Here is a 26,755-nt window from a genome sequence, read left to right on the forward strand (position 1 = left end):
TATTGAAACCTGGTTAACTCCCAAAGGCAATGAATCTCTGGACATCATCTCAAATACTAGAAATGCCTTCATTCATCTCCCCTACCCTACTCCCCACTCCCCAATACACTGGTCCAAAAGGAAAGCTAGGGATACTTTGTCTCCTTTGCTATTTCCAGATTTGTCCCCCTCCTCAGCTGCCTGTTCTAAGTAATCTGATCCTTATTAATATTTACCCCCTTTACATATATTTCCCTATCTGTATTCCCATAGGATATGCCCATTGACTACAAGCTTATTTTCACTCCTTTATCAAGTTTAGTCACTTGCTTTTAGACTCCATCCTAACTTCAGCCCAAGAGAAGGGCTTGTAAAAGTTTTTTCCACTTGTAGCTCCTTTTCATCCATTTTTTAACATGACTCCAGGTATATATTTATACTTATTTATATTTATACCTTTTGTATACGTATACAAATCAGTATTGAAAACTAAGAGATTCTTCTCTTCAATCATAATTACATATCCTTCCATCACTCCCTATATCTCACTCCTCTTAAACTCATTCTTCATTGTTAGCATGACTTCTAGCCCCATGCTTGGGGCTCTCCTAGTTCAATACCACTCCTCTGGTTTTGTTCTTTCCCTATATCAATCTTGACTTTACATTATATTTAAAGAGCTCACCTTTATACTATTTTGTTCTCTTGGTTTCCTTGTCCCCTTATTCTACCACTAATGCCCTGCCAAACTCCAACCCTTAATTTCCCCCACCTCTGCCTCTTCTACTCCTATTCACATATTTCTCAACAGTACTAGAGAAAGACTAGAGAATCGGGTCCACCACAAATTTGTGTTATCTAACTTTCTGCACAATAGTTCCTTTACTCTTCCCTCATTAAACTGTGCTAAATTCTCCATGATGGCCGTGACAAATCTTGAAAGTTCCTCCTGTGCTAACTCCAACTCTAATTTCCTTCTCTCTCAACAAAATACCTAATTTCATACTCTTCTGAACACATATTCAATTAACTGTAATGCTCCCATAAGATTAGCTCCTAAGAGATAATAAATATACTGGTGCTGAATGTTCAAACTTAAAAGTCCACAAAAGGAGACTTAAAAATGATCTGGAAAAATCATTTAAGATTGGTTTACTGAGTATCAATAGAAAAGATCTGTCCTTTATAACAAATTAATAAAGCACTTCTGTTATCTTCCAAGTATTTTATTAATGTCTTGGGTAAGGAAACAAATAATCCTAGAAGACAATTACCCAAGGGAATGTAGAATTATAATTCACTTAAGGGAGTCTTTGGAAGGCATAAATCAAGAATGGGGGGGGGGCGAGTAGCATTAGAAAGCCGCAAGTCATAAATCAATATAAAATTTAATATCCCCAAGGGCCACATGCTCTATAGATGCAGAGTTTCTTTAGTAGACCTCAATGACTAAAACATGAGGAAAGAGAACAAAAACTATTAACTAAGTAATTATTGTGCAGCAATCTAGCTACTTAGGGATCAGGGTACCTCAGAATGTTTTGGACAACAGAATTTAATGATGATGTACCCTCTCATACTAGACTTCTGAACTAACATCTTAGCAAAACTCCATAAGGCAAAAACAAAGCTGTTCCAAGCACATAGCTAATTGTTTATTTAAACTGAGTTATAGGGCAGCTAGATGGCACAGTGAATAGAGCACCAGCCCTGAAGTCAGGAGACCTGAGTTCAAATATGGACTCAGATACTTAAAATTTACCAGTTATGTCACTCTGGGGATGTCACTTAACCCCAATTGCCTTGTAAGCATATGAATAAAATTTTAAAATTGAGTTATTCCTCACAGTCATATTTAACAGTGAATTCAGAAGTGATAGTTTCTGATAACCTGTATTATTTTTTTTTTCATTCTGAGAGATAAGTGGATTAATCTCAGAGAGATAATCTGATGAAATATCACTTGCTTATTTGCTTTAAGTCAGATAGAAATAGGAATATCATTTGGCTAGAGTATTTGATCCTTTGCAACTCACTATCTGAGGGCAATATGCTGTTGTGGAAACAGAACCAGACTTGGATTTAGAAAACCTGGACTCATCTTTGCCAAATTACAATGATAATAATAATATTTTATTTTTATTATTATTATCATCAGAACATAGAATTTATATAGTGTCCTAAGTTTTGCTAAGCACTTCACAAATATCTCATTTGAGTCTCACAATAACCCTAAAAGGTAAATACTCTTTTTTTTTTTTTTTTTTTTACAGAGAAGAAAACTAAGGCAGGGATTAAGTGACTAGTCCAGAGTCAACCAGCTAGAAAATATATAGTATTGAACTTGAATTCAGGTCTGCCTGACTCAACACACCCATGGCTCTACCCATTATGCCAGTGAGTTGCCTTACCATCTTTGAGTAAGTCACTCAACTTCCAAGGTGACTCATCTATATAATAGGATTAAAATACTTATAAGTTTTATATTATAATTATAAATTATAAGTATATGACATAAGTATTTTCTTACACTCACAATATTTTTTGAGTATTGAACTAAAAGACTAGTTTAAGCATTTGGGATATCTTTTAAGCAATAGAGAAGTGGGAATTATTATATTTCTAAAAATGAAATATCTTAATGAATTGGTACCATCATTTCTGGAGTATATGATATGTATTTTCAGGATAAGCTTCAGAAACTTTTCAGGTGCTACATGCAATATGTATGTGCTATACCCAAAGCTTCTTAAATCTGTGGATTATGTTACTGAATTGTGAGAGGTCCCAAAATTATGACTTGTTATCAGCAAATGTTTGATTTGTATACCTATTTATTTACGTATATACATGGAGCCATGAAAAAATTCTTGGATAAAAAGGGGTCATGAGTGGAAAAAATTTAAGAAACCCTGTATTACACAAATGTTCAAGATTCTTGTCCTTTCCTGAGCTAGCCTTCAATTTTGAAGATAGGGATCTTCCAAGAATGCTTAAAATGCTTCAAATTGAGGATCATCAAAATGCTAGAGTTATCATGAAGTTTAGCTTCACCATGTTGGAAGGGTTTATCACTAAGTAATAGATTTTTCCGCCTTGGCAACTGATGGTACATGGAATGATTGCTATTTTCATTGGTGGAAGGAGGTTATACATCATGACCTTCCTTTCTCATCTTCTCATGTTGTATTCCCCTCCATGTAATCTACATTGAGGTTTATTATTATTATTATTATTATTATTATTATTATTATTATTATTAATTATTATTATTATGCTGGCAAACTTACTGTCACTTCTGTATAAACTCCATCTTCTGCCACCATGCTGTTTTGATGATGGATGTTACCCCTGCCTGGCATGTTCTCCTCCTCTTTTTTCTGTCTTGGTTTCCCTAGAATTTTTCAATACTTAAGTGCTCTTTCTACAGAAGGCTTTTCTTGGCCCTTCTAGCTGCTAGTACCTTTCCCTACAAAATTACCTCCCATCTATTCATCTATTCTTTTTTTTTTCCCTGAGGCTGGGGTTAAGTGACTTGCCCAGGGTCACACAGCTAGGAAGTGTTAAGTGTCTGAGACCAGATTTGAACTTGGGTCCTCTTGAATTCAAGGCTGGTGCTCTATCCACTGCACCACCTAGCTGCCCCCTTCCTGTACTTATTTTCACATTTTTTTCCACATTAGAATATAAGTCCTTTTAGAACAAAGATTGTTTTTCTCCTTTATCATCACAGTGCTTAGTTTAGAGGCTGGCACATTATAAACAATAAATTATTTTTGATTTACTGCTTGAAATCACATAACTTTTAAATTATCCTTAGCACACCACACAAAGTATTGATTTGAATTTTCTAATAAAGAGTCCCAAACAACCACCTTGAACCGGCCCATATTTTTATAGCTCTGCATCATATGCACCAACAAGACTGGCACAAAATGACATTCTTTCCTTGTGCCCAACAGTGACATGAAAATTGCAACAATTTTGAAGTATTGTGAATTTAAACTAAACTCACCATTATATCCATCTTGATTCAGATCTCCCAAATGGGTGACAGCGCTTCCAAATCTGCCAAACACTTCAGTTCCTGAAAGGATTTGGGCATCTCTGAAGAGCAAAGGACTTTCTTGCAAATAGAGGTAAACCTGTCCCACTTCTTTAGGGCTACTCTCAAATTCCCGCTCCATGAAAAGGGGGGCTCCAACCAAAACATCATCCAGACTGAAAAAGAAAGACATGGAAGATAGATGCAAGAGGGAGAGGAGGAGAAAGAGAATCAGGGAGAGGAGAAAAGAGAAAAGAAAAGAACAGAGGAGAGAGGAGAGGAGAGGAGAAGGTAGAGTAGAAGAGGTGAGAGGTGAGGAAAGGGGAAGAGAGGAGAAAAGAAAAGATGAGAAAGAGAAAGGAGAAAAGGAGAGTAAGAAAGAAATAATGAGGAGAAGAGAGGGGGAAAGAGAGAGGGAGAGAGAAAGGAAAGAAGAGAAAGGGGAGAAACATAAAGATAGATAGGAAAGAGAAGAGGGAGAGAGAGTTCAAGAGAATTAGTATTCCTACAGGCTTGACATACTTTTAAAAAGTCAGAAACAAGGGGCACCTAGGTGGTGCAGTTGGTAGAGCACCAACCCTGAATTCAGGAAGATCTGAGTTCAAATCTAGCTTCAGATAATTAATTACTTCCTAGCTATGTGACCCTGAGAAAGTCACTTAACAATTGCTTCAGAAAAAAAAAGTCAGAAACATCATTTATATTCATCAATCTCCTAAACATGTTTTGCAAATATATTATTTTTTATTAATAGTTTTTATTTACCAAATATATGCATGGGTAATTTTCAATATTGACAATTGCCAAACCTTTTGTTCTAATTTTTTCCCTCCCCCCCATGGCAGGTTGACCAATACATGTTAAATATGTTAAAATATAAATTAAATACAATATATGTATACAGGTCCAAACAGTTGTTTTTGCAAATATATTATAATCAGTAGAACTTTATTTTAACTCAGTAGTAATGCACCACCAAAAATATAGGCTATTTTGAAATCATATCAATTATTTTATTTTTCCTAATGGGGAAAGTCATGTTCCTATCTAAGTATACCCTCAAGTTTGTAAAAATATAATTTATTTATTAAGGGGGAAAACATTTTTAGTTCACTAGCTGCAAATTTTTAAAAATTAAATGCTACACAATATTCCAAAATAGCATTTAAAATATATTTCAGAAGAGAATAAAGAAGCTTATGAAGCAATAGCATTTTAAATATGGCTCAATTAATGATGGTAATAGTAAGTGTACTTTCCTTGTGAGACACGTCTGATGTCTGGACACCATAGAGTCCATTACCTGCAGTTACTATAATAATTCATTTTCATAAAATCAGGACTAGAGTATACCTGTGTTCATTATACTGTATTCTCTGATTGTCAATGACTTTCCAATTGTTTAGTATTATTTTTTATGATATCTTTGTGGTGATCATACCAAAGACTTTTTTGTTCAATTAGAGTTTGATCTTCTATCCCCATTTATTTGATATACAAATCTCCTCTCACTCCCTAGCACTAAAAAGCCCTAGATTTATTCAGGATTAAATCCTGCATTTCTTAAAAATATGACAAATGTCAAGAGAAAAAGAAGACTTTGTATAAATTAACTCTGTAAATGAACAACATTGGGAAGAAGCCTGTATAGCTGCTTTCCCATATTCTACATGAAGTTAATTGCACAGACTCTTTTGCTATTTATTAGCTGTATAGCCTTGGGCTAATCAATTCTTTTTGCTGGGTCTTTATTTAGCTAGATGATATGTAATGATCCTTTAATTATTATTATTCTACACCCATATATTTAATAATATTCTATTAAAAATAAGATATCACTATATATCCAAACAAACAAAAATCAGAAAAATTACACTATGGTTCTTCTTCAGATATTAATAATAGAATATCTGATTAAGTTTTTGGTATCTTTCCTCCAATTCTTCTCTGACAGATCTACTTAATAGTGATCATTTTTTTTTAATCCAGAACCAAAGTGTGCCTTGTTTGTACCACAGGTGTTATCTCATTAACTTGCTCACATGTTATAATTAGTTATTTCATGGATAAACTAGGCTGCAAAAGTGGCTGCTGGTTTTCTTTTCAACAAGAGTTGTGTGTTCTACTTCTTATTTTCTAATTCACACTAGGATCATGGTAGGTGTTCAAAAACTATTAGTTGAATGAATAAAGAAGCAATGAACAATGGAACATTTGTTTAAAAGGGTTAAAGCAGTATCTAACCAATTATTCCAAGTACATTATGAAATAATGAAGTTAAATTTAATTATTAGAAGCTTATTTTCAAAAACCAGCCAGCTATTTTATTATTCTCTCCACCTGATATATAGATACACACATATATACATATAATACATCTATGTAGTTGTATGTAGGCAGATATTGGTAACAATACGTGGATAAAATATTTGCCATGTTTTTCTTTTAATTTAAAGCTACTTGGCAAGGAATTGGAAATTCAATGGATGCCCATCAGTTGGGAAATTGCTGAATAAGTTATGGTATATAAGTGTAATGGAATATTATTGTTTTATAAGAAACGAGGAGCAGGCTGATTTCAGAAAAGCCTGGGAAGACTTACTTGAACTGATGCTAAGTGAAGTAAATAGAACCAAGAGAACATTGTATACAGCAACAACAAAATTATGTAATGATCAACTTTGATGGATGTGGCTCTTTTCTAATAGACTTGGAATGGAGAGAGCCATCTGCATCCAGAGAAAGGAGACAGAATGTGGAATAAAATCCTGTGTCTCTTAGAAATATGACAAATGTCAAAAGAACCAGCAGCCTTTGTGTTAGTATTTTCACTTTTTTTGTTGCTTGCTTGTTTTTTCTTTCTTGTTTTTTTCCTCTTTTTGAGCCGATTTTTCTTGCACAGTGTGACAAATATGGGAAAACATTTAGAAGTATCACATATGTTTGGTCAGATTGCTTATTGTCTAGGGAAATAAAGGGAGGGAAGGAAAAAATTTGGAACACAAGAGTTTGCAAAGGTGAATGTTGATAACATCTTTACAACTATTTGAGAAAAATAGCTATTATTTTAAAAAATAATAATTTGAATCTACTTTTTAGGTTGGGCTACCAGAACTTGAGCCCAGATGTTATCCTCAGGGCAAGTCAACAAACAGATTTATTTATGCTGAGTTCTCAGCATAAACACAAGTATCCAATGTTACTTCCTTTCCAATAAAGTGGCCCTAGAATGGTCAAGTTAACCACCTGCTGGGCTTCTACTCAGCTCCTTTGTGTCCTGCAGAGAGCATAAACAGCAGGAGGATGGGAGGTGTCAATGGGTTAAAATGTAATTTTGTGAAATCCTGATACAGTACAAACACACTGAGGCAGTGGGATTGAAGTTCTGAACACAGGTTTGTTTCAGGCAGATGAAAAGCACCAAGATCTTTTGTTGTTGAAAAACTTGTCCAAAGCTTCGAAACCAAACACTGATGGCTTCAGATGAGTTGACTGGCTTCTATTAAGGAATACATCTAGCTTCTCAAGTTAACTTCCTCTAGCTGTTTATGTTTCCCAAATATCTGGAGTCCTTGAAAGTTCATTCATCAATCAGCAATCAACATTAACTAAACAATTTAATCCAAATTGTTTAGAATTCACCCAAATGACTATCAGGAGAATGAATTGAGTCAGTTTAATGTGAAAGTGGAAGAGGGGAATTGGGGGTTCTGAGAGAGCATCCCTTAATTTACTCATGAGACTATATGACCCAATATGACTAACCAATTTTCCTTCATCAGTCTGAGTTCTTGGAAAGTAAGAACTTGGAAAACATTAGAGGACAAGATTCTCCTAAGGGTCAAGGTACAAAGCAACTACATAAAGGTGTTATACACAATAGTCAAATGGAAAGTAGATTTAAATACTCTAATGTCCAATGCTATAATTTGCCTTCCTATCTCTTGGTTGGTGATCCGGAATGAAGATCTTTCCCACAACCTTTTTGACTACAAAGTAACTAAAAAGAAACATTCATCTCATACTCTGAATTTTATTTTGAGTAACTTGATGAGGTCTACATTAAGTACAAAGATTTAAATATTTAAAGAGCATTAAACTTCTATATAAATGGTAGTTGCTATTATTAGTAGTACTGTTTGGGATGACTACAGGGAAGGCATGGAAACCTGCCCTTAAAAACACGAGATGGAGCCAAGATGGCAGATTAAGGACATCCACCCAGCTGAATTCTTCCAATAATCTCCTCCAAACAATTTAAAAATAACTCCTCAAATCAATTTTGGAGTGACAGAGCTACCAAAGATCAAAGTGAATATTTTTTTCTGGCCAAAGAAAACTTAGGAGATTGGCAGGAAAATTTTGTGACATTGAGGTGGAAGCATGGTGACAATTGTGGTGGAGGCAGCAGCTTCAGGAACACTCAGCCAAAAGACAGTAAGGAAATTAGACAAATGATGAGAAAGAGATTAAAGGGGTCCTTTTGCTGGCACTGGATAAAGCTGATGTTGCCTGGCAACTTTATTGCCCTTGTGCAGGTCTGGGTGGAGAGAAGTGCAGGGGGTTGGTCACAGGAGAGGGTTATTTCAAAATGATATCTAGTTCCAAAGCAAAGATAAAGCTAAGGCTTACAGTTGCAGGGGACCAGGGTCAAGATGGGAGCTCAGCAGCAAGAAATCAGTGACTATATGTCTCTCAGAATTGTTCCACCTTGGAAATACCGAAAACTTTCAGAGAAAGTTGAAAGTCAAGAAGTAGGCATAAGCAAACAAATACAACAAAGAATTTGATTACTACAAAAAGCTATCTACCATGGCAGGGAAGACTAACAATAAACTCACAAGAAGAAAACAATGTGAAAACAGCTACCAAAACATCTACAAAGAAGGATAGCTTTGAAAATACAGCATGAAAAAGAATGAAATGTGGCACAGAAGTTTCTCATCCCAAAGTGAACATGGTCAAACTTTTACACAAAGTTGAAAGTCAAGAAGTAGTCATAAGCAAACAAATATAGCAAAGATACCACAAAAAGCTACTACAGTGGCAGAGAAGACTAACATTAAACTCAGAAGAAGAAAATAATGTGAAAACAGCTACCAAAACATCTACAAAGAAAAATAATAATTAGACCAAAACCCAGTAAGAATTTCTGGGACGTGGTAAATAAAGAGATAAGAGTTGTAGAGAGAAAATTGGAAGAGAAATAAGAGTGATACAAGAAAACTGTAAGGAGAAATAACAAGTAAAAGAGGCACAAAAGACTGAAGAAAATAATCTTTTTTTTTAAAAAAAAAAGCAGAATTGGCAAAAAAGAAAAAGGTACAAGATCTAAGTGAAGAAAATAATTCCTTAATAATTAGAAGTGGGCAAATGGGAACTAATGATTTCACGAGACATCAATGGATGTCAAAAGAATGAAAAAAAATAGAAGAAAATGTAAAACATCACATTGGAAAAACAATGGATCTAGAAAATAGAACAAGGAAGAATAATTTAAGAATTATTGGGTTGCCTGAAAGCCATGATTAAAGAAAGAGATTAAATGTTTTTAGAAAATTATCAAGGAAACCTGCCCTGATATTCTAGAACCAAAGGGTAAAATAGAAAGGGAAAGAATCTACTAATAACCCCTAAAAGAGATCCCAAAATGAAAATCCCTAAGAATATTATAACCAAATTCCAGAGCTCCCAGGACAAAGAGAAAATATTACAAGCAGCCACAAAGAAACAATTCAAATATCATAGAGCAACAGTCAGGATCATATAAGATTTAGTGACTTCTACATAAAAAGAAGCATGGGACTTAGATATGATATTCCAGAAGGTAAAAGAGCTAGGATTACAACCAAGAATCACCCACTCAACAAAAGTGAATGTAATTCTTCAGGAGAAAAAATGCACAAGTTTTTGACTTGCATCAGACCTAAATTTGCTTCTATTTCATCAGTTCATTGCTCCAGTATTAGCCCTCTAGAATCAACTGTGAAGCTAGCGTTTTGATCCCAACTGTAGGATTTCATATTTATCTCTATTGCATTTCATGTAATTAAATCTGACCCATTGTTCTAGCCTGTCAAGGTTTTTATAGATAGTAATATAGTCATTCAAAATTTGAATGATCTCCCTCAGCTTTGTGTCATCTGAAAATCTGATAAGTATGCAGTCTATGACTTTAAACCAGAGATTAGCCTAACAGAGTAGGCTCTTAATAAACACTTGTTGATAAATTGGTGTGTATCCAGATTAACTCAACTCAATTCAGTTCAAGGAACACTTCACAAGTGTCTGCAATGTACAAGCACACTGATAAAAATCCTTTATAGGACAGAGCTAGTAAAGATTCTATGGAAGACCACTTTCGAAAATAACATTGATTCATTCATGGATACTTATTGGGGTCCAGCCATTCAATAGTTTTGAATTCACCTATATGTATTGCAATTTAGACCATATTTCTCTGCATATTCTCTTATAAGTAAAATGTGTACAATTTTATCAAACGCTTTAGTAAAATTGAAGTAAACTTTGTTTACAGCAGTAATCTCATTTAACAGCCTAATAGCTAAAAAGAGGAAGGAGGGAACCTGGTATGACCTATTTTGATGAAGCTATGCTGGATCTTGGTAATTATCACTTTTCTTTTAAGATGGTTATTAACTATCCCTAAAATAAGAATTAACTATAGTTAACCAACTACTCCAGATAGACAGAGCTCATTGGAATCCATTTATCATGGATAAATACTAAACAAGATGGCCTTTTGCAGCCTAAGTAGAGTTTTAAGAAGCTACTTTTAAAAAAATTACCTGTGTGCAAGATTGGCATTCTATGATGTCCACACAGGCTAAGTAAGGCTAACAATACACTTACAAATGTATTTGATCATTTAGAATTAAGAAAAATTCAATAAGACAAAATAAATTTTCTTGGTTCATTTTTGTATCTACAATATATAGAACAGTACCTGTAACATTGTAGACTCTCAATGAATACTTGTTGATAAAATGATTGGATTCCATCCAATCCAACTCAATTAAATTCAAGGAATACTTATTACTATGTATGTGTGTGTGTGTGTGTGTGTGTGTGTGTGTGTGTGTGTGTGTGTATATACACACATATATGTATATATATGCAAGACCCTTTTAGGCTCTGGGAATTTAACAATTTTTAAAAATAGAACAATTCTTGATCTTGAGGACCTAATTGACTATCCCATGACGCCAAATTACTAACTTAATTATAATTTTCTCTTTTAAATTAGTTCTTTTTTATATAATTATAGATGAAGTTTATAATTTCACTAATGAATTTGTAATTAAGATATAGTCTAAATTTTTCTTGTTGGGTTGGAGGTGTTGGTAGGTAGGAGTACTCATACAACACATACAGTTTTGCCAAGAACATGCATCTAGTATTGAGTAGAAACAACTTATAATAGGGGAACATGTGACTGTCCCCTAAATGCAGAGATGTTCAGGAAAATGTTTAATAACTGTGAACTCTTCCAGGAAGATTCATGACAGCCTTGGGCCAGTCCCTATGTTGTTACAGGCAGCCTTAACATTCAACTTTAAAACTCAAACATTGGGATACAGAAAGAGGTCACAGTTTTCCTTGTCTATTCTATTGTAAAGGCAAATATACATCTCCTAAAATAATAGAGACTGATCACATAATTAGTGTACATAAAACCTGTGGTTTTCTATCTCAGTTGGAGATGAATTTGAATACTTTCTTTGTGAGCCATTTTGATCCATGTCCAAAGAGCATCTTAATTGTGTGTATATTGATACTGAATTTACATAGCACCTTAATTATTTTAAAGTATCAATATAGCCATCCTTTTCTCCAGATTATCTTTAAAGGAACACTATTAAATTATCAGAGACATTATCCCAAGGATTTGAAAGCATTCAGAATGAACTGCGTAATAACTAACACATTGTAGGAAATTGTGTATTAACTGGATGAGCCAGAAGAGCAGTCTTTTATGGACAAGAAAGAATGGCCTGATTATCACTGGAGAAAGGCTGGTGTTAGTTACTTAAACCATGTTGTTTTAGTTGGAGGGTATCAACGAGGTTGTTTTTTCTTCTTTTTTAAACACTGAAAACTACAATAAATGGTGTCACAAAACTTTGCAACAGGCTAGAATGAGTCCATGCATTTGTTGTCCTGGAGGGTATGCTATGAAGTAGGGAGGAAGTTGAAAGGAATTTTTAAAAGTAGCTGACCCACAGAAAGGAACACATTGAGCCAATTTGTGCCCTATAAAATGCTATGTGCAAGCCCCAATGGGAAGCGATCCTGATGCTGGTTGCAGTACCATTAGTGGATGGCAGGCCAATGTGCAAATGTATTTTCATTAAGAAAATTGAGACATTAAGCCCTTTTTGCTTTTAATTTATTCTCCAGATGCTTCCACCTACTCTATACCAAGGAAACCCATCCTTTAGCCAATGTATTCTTCCCATGTTAGAATTTTTAGTGTAAGTAGATATGTCAATTTATCTTCACAGTGTAAAAAGATTGACACATAAATGATTGAATTTAGATTTCTGACCATATGGAGTTCCAGATTCTCAGAATCCCAAAGTTGGAAGCACTTTCAGAGACCATCTAGTCTATCTGATACCTAAATAGAAATCCCTTTGATAACAAACTTGACATGTAATCACCTGGACTTATCTCCAGCCATAGGAAACTTGGCATTGTGAGAAGATTGCTCGATTTTAGAGTTTGTATCCCAGTTTAGACACTATCTGTGTATTCTTGGATGAGTCAGTTTCTTCATAAATAAAATGAAGAGGTTGGACTAGAATCAGAGGTGTCAAATTAAGAGCCCTCTGGAGCAAGCAGACTATATACCGATATTTGAAATGTTTGAAAAAATAAATACAAATATAACACAACTCAACAAATAATGATAATTGATAAATCAATATGTAGCTTGTAGATTTATTTCTATTTGAGTGTGACAGCAATGATCCAGATGACTGCTGTGGTTCCTTCCCAGTCAATCTCTTTGACCAATTGGAACATGCCCAAAGCACCTAAGATGGTGATTTTCATGTGATAGACACTTACCAGCCTACTTCCCTATCACAGGGGCAGGAGGAGACTCCATCTCTCTACCTGATTGAAAGACAGTTATATTCTTATCCTCTCTCACATTTGCATGTTGTTTTTCCTATAGGGGTGTGAACTACACTAAAACAATGACTGTCTTTCTCCTTTCTTTGTATCCCCAAGACTTGTCATAGTGCTGGTACATAGTAAATGTTGACTGATTGACTGACCTCCTGAGACCATTACATTTTTGCATAGCTCTTTGTATCAGAGTTCTTTTATCCCTATCACCAGACTAAAATTGGCTTCTTTGCAATGTGTTCAACCCATTGCCACTGGTTGACGTCTGAGCCAAGCACTAGAACATAAGCTCATTGAAGGCAGGAACTGCTTTTGCATTTCTTGGATTCTCTAAGTTTAGTACCTGAAACACTTACTAAATGCTTGTTGACTTAATTGACAAGTCCTATTTCTCTCTCACTTGATAATTCTTAGAATGTTTAAGTGATTATGTCCTCCAGCTATCAAGTATGATTTTGGGAATGTTACAAGTAACAAGAGTTACTTTAAACTCATAGCTTACCACTGCTATTATTACATGATTACCATGCAGAGTCTGCAAGAGCATCTGAGGAGACATAGGAGGAGATCTGGAGAACTTTACATTCTATAAAAACCATTGATGGGATGGACACAAATAAAGACACATGAAATCATACAAACAAAATCATATAAAACACAATCAATCCCAGCTATATAAAGATGACCCAGTTAATGTTCCTTCTAATGGCCTATTAAACTTTTCCTATTAGCCCCTACTTCCCTGCTTTTTAAAAAAAAATCACTCTCTTTGGAAAGAGTAAACCAAAACCACAATTTAGCTCTTTGCCAAGCTCACATTATTTGGCTTAACTACTGACCCCTAACAAGAGAGCATCCATTACCAAATCAGCAGACCATTAGAAGCATAACTGACTAATTTGTGAATTGTTGATGGACACATATAGAGGAATAGTTATTAGAGAGATCCAGTGTGGGAAGTCAGATGAGTAAGATCTACAAAACTTAATGTAAGAGATGAATTTTGATGAGTGGTTTCATAAAGGAATAATCATTTTTTTGTAGAAGTAAAGTTGAAATAAAAGCAAAATGACACCCTTTGGAATGACAGTTAGAAAGTTGGTGAAGAATTTAAAAAGCATAAGGAACGCTATTTAATAGGCATATCACCTTGCCCTAAATTAGGCTAAAAAGAGGCCAATTTGACCAATCTTGTTCTATGATTATTACATCTGTAAAATAGAAAACTTGGGGAAAACGATCTTTAAAAATTCATTCTAGTGCTTAGCATAGTACCTGGCAGATAGTGGGCATTTAATAAATTCTCATTGTCAATTCTTCTTAACTGTTGTTAACTAACTGTTGTTGGCTCACTTCCAGCTCAAATTCTGTGAAGTTATGAAAGTGGACTCTTTCTTCTTGTTGTAGAGTCATAAGTAAATTATACATGGAAAACTGAAATTTTTACATAAGTATTCTAAATTAGGACAGAAAATACATGTAGTCACTTACCCATCATTGTTGACATCTGATACTGAAATAGCATATCCAAAATAAGATGCCATCTGCAAATGAAAACCCGAAGCTTTTACATATTTTGAATACCCAAACTATTTTTATATAATCACCTCTTATTGCAACAAAAATACATCTCCAATGCGAGTTAACCATAAAAATCATATTTTTGAATAATTATTTCCTCTCATCACCTTTTTATTTTATTAAATTAGTTATCATCACTAGTCTGCCTTGATTTGTCCTTACTTTCTGATATAACCTGTAACATGACAAGAGCCATTTCTAACGAAAATACTTAGTTCTCTCTTTCAACTGAGGGAAGAGTTGAGGGAGGGAAAGACAACAATCAGGAAATTCAATTTAGACTGCTGACCCTTGTGTTAAAGGTCAAGTGGTCAATATTTAGCATGTAATAGAGAACAAAGCAGAATTGACATCAAATGCATCTGTCTTCAAATGCTAGTTAAAAAAAGAATTTCAAAGCCAGAAAGAAAATATTTTTGGTCTAGTCATGATTTTGGATTTTGGGGCTTTATTAGAGGGATAATTAAGGCATAATTATTTTTATAGACTATTATACTACTAAATGACAAACTTAAAGTAGAGAAAACTATGAAACTAACTCATAGACAATTTTGGTACTAACCTTTATTTAGTATATTGGGGGTTTTTCTTGCCATTGAAAAATAGAATCAAATAGTTGATCCCATTTTGAAAATTAGCATTGAAAATAGTTGAAAAATAGGATCAAATTATGTATCAACAACATAACATTGTGAATCAACATAAATTGTGTATCAATAACATAATGTTATTCAATATTAAATGTTGAAAATGGAAATTACCTGTTCACCAGTGAAATTCTGAATAAAGGTCATATCCGTTGAATTAATAATTGAAACCTAAAATCATAAAAATTAGATGCTACATTACTGAGAAGCAAAAGGACAATAGCCAACATTCAAGATTATTTCTTTCTTCTACCATTCCCTCATTTCTACATGTGCTGTGATAACATGAACTAAAGGTTCAAATGGTTCAAAGACCTTAAGTTCTAGAAATCAATGAAGACTTTTCATTTCAACTGGATGAGTCTTTCCAAACAAGTTTTGCCCACTTCCATGCATTGGGGAAAAAGGGAGTCCTCCCTTCTTCAAATTTCCTTGTACTACCTTCTAGTGGGAGCTAAGCTCTTAAAGGGAAAGGGCAAGAATGTAATTAATTTTTGTCTTGGTATCATTAATGGATTTGGATGGAAGAAACTCAGTGAACGGTTCCTCTGATTTCTAATTTCTTCTTCAGTTATCTGATAATGTATAGCCATCCAATATCTAATATCAGTTATCCAATAGTTCATCACTATACTGGACAACATGAAAAAGGTAAAGTGAAAATTAGAAATGATCCCTGCCCTTAGTAGTCAAGTGGCCCATTGGATAGAACACTGGACATGAGACCAGGATGATCTGAGTTCAAATGCAACCTCAGATATTTGTTACTGTGTGACCCTGTGTGAAATCATTTAACCTGTTTTCTTCATATACCACATCCATAAAGAGAAGATAATAACAGCACCTATTTCCCAGTTGTAAGGATTAGTGAGATAATATACATAAAGCCTTTTGCAAACTTCAAAGTGCTAATATCATTATCAGTCATGTTGTGGTTATCATTTTCATTCATTTATACTAGTAGAGGAAATTTCTTTATGAGAAGAGTCAATCATAAATTCAGACTGAAAAACGATTTTATATATGTATATGTAGATTTATGTAAGTATATGTTTATATATACATATATATGGATCTATGTGCATGTATCTATGTATATGATACATAGCATAATATGTATGTATAGGGTTATCTAAACACAGAGCGATAGAGAATGAGATAGATAAACTGAGAGGTATAGTCATACTACTTACATATCCAAAATTCTGTGCACCCCGTGGAACACCAGCCAGGATTTCTGAGAGGAAAAATGGGTGATTAGAAAGTAGACATGCTTATTCATATTATGGGTATGTGACAGTCAAGGCAGGATTTGTGTTACAAATTAAATATCAACTTGAATTCTAACCTGAAACCTGTTTATGTGCATGCTTTTATTCCGTAACCCTTGTCTCATTTGGGTTTCTTTCAAGTTGGCAAAAGTAGAAGTGTTACGGTCACAGTCTGCTGCCCCAGTGTAGAAACAAAATGAGAGCTCCTAAATGCTCCCTCAGTGGAGGAGAGTCCATTTTATAACCAGGTGTTATAGCAGTATAGATCAATCAAATTTCTCTGACTTCTTTACCACCTATCCCAGTATGCTCTGAAAGGCTAAATATGGAGAGATGTGTTGTCTCAGACAGGAGAAATAAGCTGCATTGTCCAACTTTACAAGACTAACTTTAAAGTTAGCTCATTCCACTTTATGCTACCTCCCAGACAGTGAGAGGCAGCTTTCAAAATAACCTATTTGTTTTTCTTAAGAGTATAAAAAGTCTGCTTTTTCCTCTATTTAGGGCCCCTTCCTTGGGAGTGTTTTCAGAGGACTGAGTCTCTAAACAAATGTCTTTCTGACCAGTTGCTTTAGGTATATTCTTTGGGCTATCTCTTTTGAACCCCAGATCAGTTTCTATTGCTCTCTCTGCATGGGCTCTAGAAAAGAAAGGATAACTCTTCTTCTCTACTTCAAAGGAACTTTGGCTTTCTCATTAACCACTTGAAGGGTTGATGTCCTTAACTTCCAGTGACTGAAGACTACTTAGACACATGTGAAAGAATAGGTGACTTTGGCCTCCTATCAGAGAGACCACAATTTATAAGATTCAGGTGCAGGCTGCAGGACTCCCATTTAAAAAACATTTTCCCTTAGAACTGGCTGCCATACCTTTCAGGGCAACCATGATGAAATACATAATGAAAGCAGTATTAAAACTGAAATAAGGGAATAAATATAATTCGGCGTGGCACTAATAATTTAAGTTTGACATGTAGGTAAGGGTCTTCTTTTTATTAAATAACTTAAGTTTATTTTTTTATTTATTTATTTTGCTTTTTTAAAAAAATTGCTGTAAGCTTAACTCCCGTGAGCTGTAACATTGCTGGCAAACTGGGAGCACTCTTGTTTGAAAGGCAGCACTTTTAGATTCTTCCCATTTTGTCCAAGTTACTTTTGAGTTATTTTTTCAGTCATGTCTGGCTCTTTATGACCCCATTTGGTGCTTTTTTGGAGATAAAGATATTGGAGAAGTTTACTATTTCCTTCTCCAGCTCATTTTCCAGATGAGGAAACTGAGGCAAACAGGATTAAGTAACTTGACCAGGATCACACAGTTAGTGAAGTGTCTGATGCTAGATTTGAACTCCAGAAGATGAGTTTTCCTGACTCTAGGCTTAACATTCTATCCATTGTATCATCTATTCAGAATCTAGGAAGGTGCTCTTACTTCCCAGTCCTTTCATCAGCATAGGGGAAAGGGTTTTGATCTTGGGACAGGAGTCCTGCGTTTGGCTCCAGTGATTCATTGAAACCTTCACTCAAATGTCACTCACTGCTAAGAGAGTGACAGGGTCTGGCTTCAGGGAAAGGGGAGGGGGTCCCCAGGGACCAAATTATTTTCTTTCACCTGGCTTCGATGCATCTGACTGGATTCCTAGAGGATGTTGAATTACTCATTCTGTTTGACAGGCTTCTCTCCTCACTCCCTTGTGGGACAGTCTCATTGAGTAAATACTAAAGGCGGGTGGCCTCTTGAGCCTTGGCCTGCCTGGAAGGTTTGTATTTTCTTTTAAACTGATGAGGATGTTCTCAGATATTGGAATTTCAAAGGCAGCTTACCAAAGTTTCTGGAAATCACCAAACCTTGGATCTGTTGTCTGAATGGTCTTCATTTTAACAGTATTTGTAGTATTGAAAAGTAGTTTTTCTTTCTAAATCCCTTCCTCTAAGGTCTATGAATGGGGATCACCAACGCCTTCTCCTGGGTCAGAATTGAACAACAGCCCAAGAACAAGGCTGTTCTTGATTTCTTTCCTACAAGTGCTGAAACCAACATCCTAAAACTGTTTTGCTCACACATTGTCTGGCACTTTTTATGGTTTCCTTTGCAAAATTCCTGAGTCAATATAGGACTGAGATTCCCCCTCTCATCCTCGCCATAATATTAGATCTTTAGTCCTCTTCACAATCTTCCCATTACCAGTTTCATCTCTTTTGGACCACAAAATAAACCACCAAAATCTGATATAAGAACTGGTTTGAATTAAGTGGATATTTTTAAGAAAAATAAACAATTTCCCCCAAATAAAGTCTAGCTAATTGTTTGTTTTTTGTGTTTCTGCATTATATGCACTATCAACATTCTGATAAGGGGACTATCTGCCTTCCTCCATGTGACTCCATTTAACATATTCTAAATTTTATTCTTGGAAGAATATGAATTAGAACAAGTAGATGAACAGCAGTTACCATCCATCAGAAACATAAATATAAGTGACCTTGACTGGATAGAGAACTTTTGGTCTCTCATCCTAAATCTGTTACTGAATGAATCATATGATCCAAGTCATTAACTATTTGGTAAATTCTCTATCCAGAACTGAGAAATATTACCTTACCTCCCAGTTCTTTCATCAGTATAGGGGAAAGAGTTTTGTTCTTGAGGTCAGGAGATCCGAATTTAACTCTAAACTTTAGCATTTACCACTTTGTGAACTAAACCTGGGGAACTTTCAGCACTTTTCCTCTCAGTTTTCTTATATGTAAAATTAAGAGATTGAACTAAATGACCTCCAAGGTCTCTTCTATCTTGGGCCTTAGATTTTTCTTTTTATTTGTAAAACATGAATGATGAAACTAATACTTCCTATCATCATTGTGGGGAAGAAAGTTCTCTCTTATCCTTATAGCAATCAATACATAATTTCCTACCTTGCTGAGAATCTCCAGTAAATTCCCCAGCAGCAACTGAATATCCTGTAAATAAAATAAACAAATATAAAATGAATCAATAAACAAGTCTCTGTGGGGAAGACCAACAAACTATTTAAAGAGAAATATACAGATTTAAGCACTTCTAGGCTCCTCTTCTGAGAACTCTAGAAACTTTATAAAAGAGGAAGTTGAGACTGGAAAAAGAAAAGCAATAGTTAACTTATATGTGTTCCCTCTACAAAAAGCAATAGAGATGAGCTATTGATCATTAATAAGAACACAGCAACATCACAAATCCTAAGGTCCAAGCTGATAAAAGCAGAAATGCTTCACAATTCAATCTGAAATCAGGACTGGTAGCAGTTATTATTTTTAAAATAGTGCATCATGATTGTTAATATCTAGGTGTTAGCAACTACTCTCTTTGAGACACCTAACATAGGCGCTTAGATTTTTTTTTTTATTTCAGTAATCAACAAGGGTTCATTTTCTACTTAATTTAAAAGTGACTTTTCCTATCTTTCCTTTAAATCAGTGATACATCTGCTGACAAGACACAGCCTTCTTGATTTCTTAAGAGGAAGATGTACTATTAACACCTGTCATTTTTAATTTTTGTCTTCTGTCACAAAAAATGTATCCCAAAAGCAACTCTTATGTGGAATAATATAAGTAACACATTCACAGAATGGTTTTCATTAATTTTTCAGCCATGTCTGACTATTAGATACCTCATTTGAGGTTTTTTGGGGAAAGATACCAGAGTGGTTTGCCAGTTGATTTTACAGATGAAGAAACTGAGGCAAACAGGATCAAGCAACTTACTTAACATCCTGTAGCTAGGAATCATCCAAGGCCATATTTGAACTGGAAAAGATAAGTCTTCCTGACTACTTACTGTGCTACCTATTTGCCCAATTATAGAACAGTGCACATATGAAAAGTTTGCCCACATTTTTACTGATCTCAACATCACTTCACATAGCCATTGACAGAATTCTCAAAAGTTGCTATAGGAATCTTCAGAACTCTGATTCAGTCTCATGTATAGGAATACTTGGGCAACTGTCCTTACATGAACTCAATTCAGTTTAAGAAGCATTTATTATATTTGCTAAACCCTCTGTTAAGTACCAGAAATTCAAGTACAAAAATTAAATTGTCTACACCCTGAAGGAATTTCCATTCTATGGGAATGGGGGAATCTATCTATATCTATATATCTACATCTATATCTATATATATCAAATAAAACCAATGGGGAAGAGCACTAACAATGAATGGGAAAAGGGATTATCAGCCTTGAAGGAAACTAGAGATTCTAAGAGGTGAGCAGGGATGGCATTCTAGGCATGAGAGAGAATGTGTACAAAGACACAAAGGAAAAATGGGATGCCACATGCCAAATCTTTGAAATTAATGATGACAAAAGGATCTGAGAAGGCCTTTAGTACAATCCTCTCATCTTATAGATAAGAACACTGAACCTTAGAAAGATTAAGGGAATTCTTTAGAGTCATACCAGTAGGAAGCACTACAGGTGGGATTTAACCTCGTGCATTCTTAGTATCTTTTCCACTTGCCATGATCATCACTTTTCATTCTATCAGACTGTGTACATGTCACCTAGAGTGGTGAGTGATTTAGCAATACTTTTTGGAAAAGGCAAGTCAATATATCCAATAGGAAAACAAGACACCCTCTCTATGACATGGCCATAAAGTGAAAATATTTCACATCAGTCATTGGTGAGTCTTGAATCTCTATCCAAGAGCAATTGTAAATACCTCCAGGAGTCAATGGATCTTACCAAGGTAGCTGTCATCATAGGATGCTGGAGCGACTTCAGTTTGTTTTTCTCGAGTTAGTTTTCTTAGAATATCCTTGAAGGAGTAATTGGCAATGATGTCGGCAATGCTGGCTGTAATTACCTGGCCTGGGGTCAAATAACTTCACATGTTAAAAGAAAGCAAGAAAATACCATGTTTCCTATATCCCCATCCAAGAAAAAGCCATGCAGTTTATTAAAATACTTAATCTTCTACATGAATGAAGGGAACTAGTGATGATCTCTGGGGTAACAACAAACAACAACAAAATACACATGGCAGTAATCCTGATTAGTATAAAGTACAGTAGAATAAATCAGTGTATTCTGAATTATTCTAATTTTGAATCTGCTCCCTCAACTTGAGCTACCTTGGACTACCAGTCATAACATGTACCTTTATATTTGAAAGCACATTTTCTAGAATGCTCTTGAAATTTGTAGGATCATAGATTTAGTGGTAGAAGTGATCTCAGTGTCTTCAAGTCCAAGTCCCTCCTTTTGTAATAGAGAAAACCAAGTCTATCTTGTCCACCAAGATCACACAAGTATCACTTGATAGTCTGGGTTTGAACCTAGATTTTCCAATACTAAATATAGTGTTTTCCATTATGGCATATATATATATATATATATATTTGTATTTATCATTGGTATCAAAAGTAAAAGAGTATGGTCTTAACTTCCTTGTCTATCAAATAAAGGGATTAGACTAGAGGACAGCTGAAGGGCACTACTATAATTTTGTTTTTGTATTTCCTGCCCTCAGCGAAGTGCCTAATGCTATTAGGTACTTCTTAAATTCTTGCTGACTTTAATTGACTCTGATTTTTGGATTTTATGAATCAAATTAAATGCCAAGATATAAAGTTTTTAATTGGAAGGAGAAACCTCAACCCAGCCCACAATGATTTGTTCATTACCTTCACATGATGAGGTATTAGAAGTTATATAGTTGTTTTTCAGAATGTCTAAGTCTTTGTAACATATCTGGGGTTTTCTTGGCAGAGATAACTGCAGTGTTTTGTCATTTCTTTCTCCAGCTCATTATTCAGGTGAAGAAAGAAAGTGGATCAAACTTGCTCAGGACCATGCAATTAATAAGTGTTGAATCTGACTTTGAACTCAGGCCTTCTGGATTCCAGATCAGATGCCCTATCCACTGTGCTATCTAACTGTCTTGATGTTATTAGTGTACCATTCCAAATAACTATTATTGCTGCAGACTAGCACAAGAAAAAGTTATTTTCTCTGAAAATAATTTACTCATTTTCCACTAAATATGAATTGCTTTTAAAGGAAACATTTTTATAGTTTCTATTAGAATAAAAAATTAATGTTGAGGTGGTGCCATGAGAAAGGATTGGGGTCATGACTCCTGTGATTGCCCTGTTCTCATCATCAGTCTTCCTGGCTGACTTGAACCGAAGACAGGTTCAAGTAATTCATTCTAAAGTAGAGGAAGTTCCTTCCTTCCTTCCTTTCCATTCCAAGCTTTTCTGACTCAAATGAAAAATGAAACTGGTAATAGAGTAATCTGAAGATCGATAGACTACCATTTAATACATTTTAATTTTATAGTTCCCCAATTGTAAGTGAAATAAAAGACAAACCATTTTGATTTTTAATACACTTGAAAAGCCCATAAGCATGGACAGGTTTGAATATGGTTTGAGATATCTGCATGTGAAAATTATGTCTTTTAATACTTAAATTGATTGCTGATATCATCCAATTCATTTAATTATTAAGGCTATGTTTATAATAAATTGTTTTTTTAAAGAGAGAAATAATCACCTAAACCAAAAAAGGACTTATGCCAACCACTGACTTTTTAATATTAAATTTATATATTCCCAATATGTTATGTTGAATTTATGTATATTTATAACAGTGAAAAGCATGGAGGTGATTTTTAATGTATAGAATAAAACAAGCATTTCCATATCATAGTATAATGAAAAATGATTGCAAATCTATGCACAACTTACTATTCTTTATTTTTATATATTCTTTATAGTATATATATATATATATATATATATATATATATATATATATTCTTTATATTATTCTTACTATTCATACAATGAAATTCTGTAAATTTCTTTTTCTTCCCCTCCCCTTACTCCCACTAGAGGTGTCTACCATTAGATACCAAACATGCAAAATTATTCTTGCATACTTCCACTTATCAGTTCTTTTTCTGGAAGCAGATGGTATTCTTCCTTATATGCTCTTTAGGGCTAATTTGGATATTTATAATATTCAAAATAATTTATTTGCTTAACTTGACTGAATTTCAACAAAATGGGTGACTAAATTACTAAAAAGTCTGAGATGGGGACAAACTTTGGAAAATTTATGTAAAATATAATTTTTCCCCAAATAAAAGTAATATAGAAAGTCTTACAATATGACTATATTCTTCTATTTCAGAATCCAACAATTCTCTACTATGACTTTTTTCAATACAACTACCATGTTAGTATTCATTTGCTTTTATGAAACCTTCTAGTTTCCTTTAAGCTACATAATAGTCCTATAAGACAGATAGCTATTAAGAACAACCTTCCCTCCTATTTTTTTAAGAGTACTGGATCCATGTCAACAACATTCTAAATTCAAATTTAGCCTCAGACACTAACCAGTTTTGTGACTGGAAAAGTCATTTAATCTTATTGTGTTTCAGTTTTTTTCAACTTTAAAATGTAAACAAAAATAGCTTCTAATTCTAAGTACTGTAATGAGTATAAAATGAGATCATATTTATACAGTACTTTGCATATCTAAAGCTTTATAGAAATGGTAGATACTAACTGAGAAGGAAACAAATATTCAGTGACTCTACTTGCCAGAAGAAGGAAAAAAGAAAGGGAAGAAGGAAGGAAGGAAGGAAGGAAGGAAGGAAGGAAGGAAGGAAGGAAGGAAGGAAGGAAGGAAGGAAGGAAGGAAGGAAGGAAGGAAGGAAGGAAGGAAGGAAGGAAGGAAGGAAGGAAGGAAGGAAGGAAGGAAGGAAGGAAGGAAGGAAGAAAGAAAGAAAGAAAGAAAGAAAGAAAGAAAGAAAGAAAGAAAGAAAGAAAGAAAGAAAGAAAGAAAGAAAGAAAGAAAGAAAGAAAGAAAGAAAGAAAGAAAGAAAGAAAGAAAGAAAGAAAAAGAAAGAAAAGAAGAAAGAAAGAAAGAAAAAGGAAGGAAGGAAGGAAGGAAGGAAGGAAGGAAGGAAGGAAGGAAGGAAGGAAGGAAAAGAAAAGATGCCCTGCTTCATGGAAGTCCCCATTGAATTTAACTGTGCTAGAATGACTGAATAGAAAGCCTGCTGTTTGACAATACTGAGTTTGGGATGAGCATCTAAAGGAAGAATGTGATCTGGTAATTTCCTGTCTTTCAGAGGGAAGATATTAAATCTGTCAATTTGGGGATATGCTCTTTAAAGGCCAACATGTAATAATAATTTAAAAGCCAAATTTCTCCCTTAGTGAATTAACACATGGTTCCCACAATGTTTGGGTCCAGAGCAAGTAAAACAAGGAAACAGGGCCATAAACCTGATTTGATGGCTGTGATTTAAAGGACTGTTCTGAGTCAGACAATGGTGATTGCTCATGTCTTGTCCAGGGAGAACAATACTAAAAAATCTGCCAAGTTTCTCAGGCTTCATGGTTGGGGGGAAGCTTGTTTTTAGATATTCCTAATAATTCTCATAGTAAACTTGGATGCAGTCATGAAACCAACCTAAAGATGTAAATTTTCTCAGGAAAAAACAAACCCTTTCACTAATATAGAGAGAAATCATGATATAAAAAGTCTCATCTCAGCTACAACTTGGCCACTGTCTGCACTTGCTAGTCTCAAAAGATGTTTTAGGAGTCCTGAGAGGGTGAGAACCTTCCCTTTGGTCTTGTAGTTAGCAAAGACAGGACATGAAGTCAGTCTGTAGAGGCTTAGTTCTCCAGATTAGAAACCACATTACCCTGTCTGCTCTCACTGAGACAGCATTTCCTTAAAGCATCTTTATTAGGTCTAAGTCTGATTAGTGAAAACAAAGGAAAATGTGGGGCTGATTGAGGGGGGGAAATGATTGGGAAAAAATCTTATAACATAATTCTATTTTGTTAGCTTTCCAATTATTTTGCTGCCTCAAATATTTTGATTGTTTCATTTAAAAATAATAAAAAAAGAAATTACTAAGACAATTCAAGATGTCACATAATTTGGTTTTAGTAATCCTATGAGATTGGTCATAAGGGATTGTTTATTTAATTATAACATGATTCCAAAATGTGCATAGTCAAGTATAGACTGTTATGAATGCAGATATAAAACTAAATGTATTTAAAGTCCAACTTCTTGTGGCATTTATGCCTCATAATTGTGTTTTATTAGTTTCTACCAAATGTGGATTTTCTCTCTGTCAACAAAACCTACCTTGCCAGTAAAAACTGCCAGGTCCTCCCACTATAAGATCTCCATTCTACAAAAAAGAAACAAATAACAATGGCATTAACTTTTAAAAAATATTATTAATGCAAATTTGCTTATTAAAGATGAAAAGTCTTTATTAGTACAATGACTGGCACATAGTAGGTGCTTAATAAACTCTTGATTGACTATATGTATGTGTGAGAAAAATTAACTTTAAAAGGAACTTCTCTGCTAACCATATTAACATCAAGTTAAGAGTAGGGGCTTTAAAGTTTCAAAGCATCTTCCAGACATTATTTCACTTGAGTCCTATTCCAACCCAACAATTTTGGCAATACAGATTGCATTATATCCATTTTACAGATTAAAAAACTGAGGTTTAGAAAGCTAAATGTCTTGCCCATGGTCACAAAGCTAGTACATGTCAAAGGACTCAAACCTAGGTTTCTGTTGGCCCTACTACTAATATCTAGATTCCATTGGTTCTGATTTATCCAGAAGAAAGATCTAAAATTAATCTATCATTAAGAACATAGTTTTAAGTTTTATATTTTAAGGCAATTTAAATTCACTGAATGGAATTCTTAGGAATGAGTGAAATCGGCTCCATGGAATTGTGTCATGGACACAACCACAAAAGTCTTTGTAATAACTTGATTCCATGATTATTATGAAGCTCAAGAATAAGGCTAAAATTAATTTTAGGCTTGTGTGATGAGAATTAATGTGACTTGACAATAGGCTCCCAATTTTTTTTCTTCTCTTATTTTTCTTCTTTTCTTGATACCTGCATTCACTATACAAGGAAGCTCTGGATCTCCAGAGTGTTAACCATTCTGAGGCCCTCAGTCCTTTCTTATTCTAACCACAATCACCCCCAATTTCAGTGGGAAAGGAACTACCGGAAA

General features: G+C 34.5%; 1 protein-coding gene across 1 annotated transcript in view; it reads right to left on the minus strand.

Annotated features, from left to right (window-relative positions):
- Positions 1–26,755, minus strand: part of ITGA8 (integrin subunit alpha 8) — a 213,656-nt gene that overhangs the window by 142,354 nt on the left and 44,547 nt on the right. The window contains exons 6-12 of the mRNA XM_074266669.1: positions 25,851–25,896; positions 21,408–21,533; positions 19,595–19,639; positions 16,602–16,645; positions 15,523–15,579; positions 14,672–14,724; positions 3,995–4,200 (exon numbers count right to left, since the gene is read on the minus strand). Of these exons, the coding sequence (XP_074122770.1) occupies positions 3,995–4,200; positions 14,672–14,724; positions 15,523–15,579; positions 16,602–16,645; positions 19,595–19,639; positions 21,408–21,533; positions 25,851–25,896 (577 nt within the window). The remainder of the gene's footprint in view (positions 1–3,994; positions 4,201–14,671; positions 14,725–15,522; positions 15,580–16,601; positions 16,646–19,594; positions 19,640–21,407; positions 21,534–25,850; positions 25,897–26,755) is intronic.

Source organism: Sminthopsis crassicaudata, chromosome 5 (assembly GCF_048593235.1).
Source record: "Sminthopsis crassicaudata isolate SCR6 chromosome 5, ASM4859323v1, whole genome shotgun sequence".
Lineage (NCBI taxonomy): Eukaryota > Metazoa > Chordata > Mammalia > Dasyuromorphia > Dasyuridae > Sminthopsis > Sminthopsis crassicaudata.